The sequence below is a fragment of the Coenobita brevimanus genome, chromosome 15 (genome assembly GCF_032717465.1).
Source record: "Coenobita brevimanus isolate Jiangsu-jjx chromosome 15, ASM3271746v2, whole genome shotgun sequence".
NCBI classification, from domain to species: Eukaryota; Metazoa; Arthropoda; class Malacostraca; order Decapoda; family Coenobitidae; genus Coenobita; species Coenobita brevimanus.
The window spans coordinates 24,242,669-24,245,315 of record NC_136968.1 but is presented as its reverse complement, the minus strand read 5'-3'; the positions used below and the strand labels follow the sequence as shown (position 1 = coordinate 24,245,315).

Below are 2,647 nucleotides of genomic sequence, written 5' to 3'. Positions count from 1 at the left end.
CAGCAGAAACACTATAACTGTTTGTGTCCAACTGCTCGTTCTGAAGCCCATGAACAAACAGTAACCCAAGAACCAACGGTGACAATGGCTGTGGAATCGAGTCGTAATGCAGTGTTGTTGCCAACGATTTAGTTTCCATTGGTTACTCAAACGGGCCAGCAGAACAAGGTTAGGGCTTTATTAGATCAATGCTCACAACCTACCTTTGTTCTAAGATCAAGTTTAGAAAACTTGAAGGTAAACAAGATGAGAAAGGAATGTTTACAACTGCAAGGATTGACTGGCTCTATGGGTAGTTATGAGAGTGACGTAGTGGAGTTGTTTTACCGCCATCGTAGAAAAGTGTGCAAGTTGAGGGCGGTGGTTGTAGGCGAACTACCTAAGTATAAGCCAGGGAAGGGGCTGCAACATTATGTGCAGGATCTGAAGGCTCGGGGCTACAAGTTAACAAATTCGAGTGTCACTAGTGGGGATAAGGTCGAACTACTGATTGGGGCGGACTTTTATTATCACTTTCTACACGCTGGCTTTATAAGGGAAGGAGGCATAATTTTGTTGCCCACAATTTATGGTTATACACTGAGTGGTACTTATCGGTCAGAAGAAGAAGGTACTCATGTAGAGCTGGTAACTGTTCTGAAACTGGCAGTAGATCTGATAATGGAGTTAGCAAGTATTGATGGCAGGAATACTACTCCATAAATCAAGGATCTGACAGCTCTATGGGACTTAGATCACATAGGTATTAGTCCCAATGAGACCGTTAAGAAGGGAGAGAAGGTATTAGGTAGTTTCTATGAAACGGTGCAATATTCCAAAGAACAGGGACAATATGTTGTAGAATTACCGTGGAAAGAAAACGTTGATAAGTTACCTGATAATTTTAAGTTAGCCTTGGGCGGATTAAGAGGTTTGCAGCGTAAATTCATAAAGGATCCAAACTATTGCAAACTGTATAGTAAAGTTATCCAGGATGAATTAGAAAGAGCATTCATAGAAAACGTGGAGGACAAGAGTCTGGTAGGACATCCTGTACACCATCTAGTTCATCATGGTGTCACTAAAGATAGCTTAACAACACCAATTAGAGTACTGTTTGATAGTTCAGCTAGAGAGCATGAGAGGGCATATAGTTTGAATGACTGCTTACATGCAGGCCCATCTTTGGTTAATGACCTCACACAGATATTGTTGTACTTTCGGTGTCATCGTTATGCCTGGGTGAGTGACATCGAGAAGGCATTTCTTATGGTGGGGTTATCTGAAAGGATGGGGATGCCACTAGATTTATTTGGCCTGTTGAACCTTTAAATCTAAATAGCCCTTACTTGATATATAGGTTCAAGGCAGTGTTGTTTGGAGCCACTTGTTCCCAATTCCTCTTGAATGCCACCATACAAAAACATTTATCAGTGGTTCAGGAGGATAAAGCCTTGATTGATAGATTAAGGAAAGGGTTGTATATTGACAATTTGCAAGGAACCGAAGGAGGTGAGGATGCTTTACAACAATTGTGTTGGGATGCCCTGAGAGTATTTTCAAGTGCCAATTTGTTCTTAAGAGAGTGGGTAACAAACAGTGTGAAACTGCGGAAGATACTCCACCTAAAGGGACTGTCTTCTGAAGTTCAGGAGAAGGTAAAGGTGCTTGGCATTAATTGGCTAACTGATATGGATATGTTGCAGGTCAAGGGACACGAAAATAGACCCACAGTAGTGACAAAACGAGAGGTGTTGAGCATAACTGCAGATGTGTTTGACCCTCTGGGAGTATTATTGCCTGTGACCATTCATGCAAGAAAATTTGTGAAAGATCTATGGTGTATTGAATGTGGGTGGGATGTTCCCATACCGGAAGATAAGGAGGCTGAATGGCAGGGGATATATGAGGATATGATTAACAGTACCAATATTGTGTTTCCCTGCCAAGTCACTGATAGTAAAAAGGTCATGCTGCAACTATTTAGTGACGCAAGCACCATTGCTTATGGTATAGCAGCCTACTTACTTAGTGAGGGAAGTAGTAGATTAGCTATGGCAAAGGCCAAAGTAGCACCCATTAAACCCCTCACTATACCAAAATTAGACCTGACTGCTGTTATGCTAGCAGCTCGTCTCACCAAGTATATTTATGAGGTCTATGCAGACGAGTTAAGCATAGAGAACATATACCTCTGGACGGATAGCCAGATAACCCTATACTGGTTGTCTAGTAAAAAACTGTTGCTTGTGTATGTTCAGAAGAGAATTGATGAAATAAAGGCATTAGTCCCTGATGCTGAATTTCATTATTTGTCTACAAAGGACAACCAGTGATATGGTTTCCAGAGGAACGTCACATGCGTCCTTAAAATGTTCCTCTTTGTGGTGGGGAGGGCCCACATGGCTACCTCACCAAAATATGTGGCCGGAAAATGGTCCATTTGAGGAACTTGGGGACGCCACCACTGATTGTCTCCTTGAAGAGACCCTGTCATTGCCAGTATTGGTAACCTTTCCTGCCATAATGAATTGGGACTGATATGGTTCCTATGTGAAGACAAGGCATGTGATGGCATGGGTATTGAGATTTATCAAGACACTGAAAGATAGGAGACAAAGAACATATGAGGCAATGCCGGCTTATTTGACAGTGCCAGAATTAAGAA

General features: G+C 42.0%; 1 protein-coding gene across 1 annotated transcript; it reads left to right on the top strand.

Annotated features, from left to right (window-relative positions):
* The first annotated feature begins 288 nt into the window (after nucleotides 1–288).
* LOC145390702 (uncharacterized) lies at nucleotides 289–2,315 on the top strand. Its single transcript, XM_080265495.1, has 2 exons — nucleotides 289–477; nucleotides 1,686–2,315. Exons 1-2 carry the CDS (start codon nucleotides 289–291, stop codon nucleotides 2,313–2,315), a joined length of 819 nt encoding a protein of 272 aa, XP_080121621.1.
* Nucleotides 2,316–2,647: the final 332 nt, after the last annotated feature.

What these genes read in the sequence shown, in the direction of transcription:
- LOC145390702 (XM_080265495.1), top strand. Translation starts at nt 289, where the DNA reads ATGGGTAGTTATGAGAGTGACGTAGTGGAGTTGTTTTACCGCCATCGT. An exon ending in GTGTCACTAGTGGGGATAAG is followed by an intron (nt 478 to 1,685) that starts GTCGAACTACTG and finishes GATATGTTGCAG; the next exon opens with GTCAAGGGACACGAAAATAG.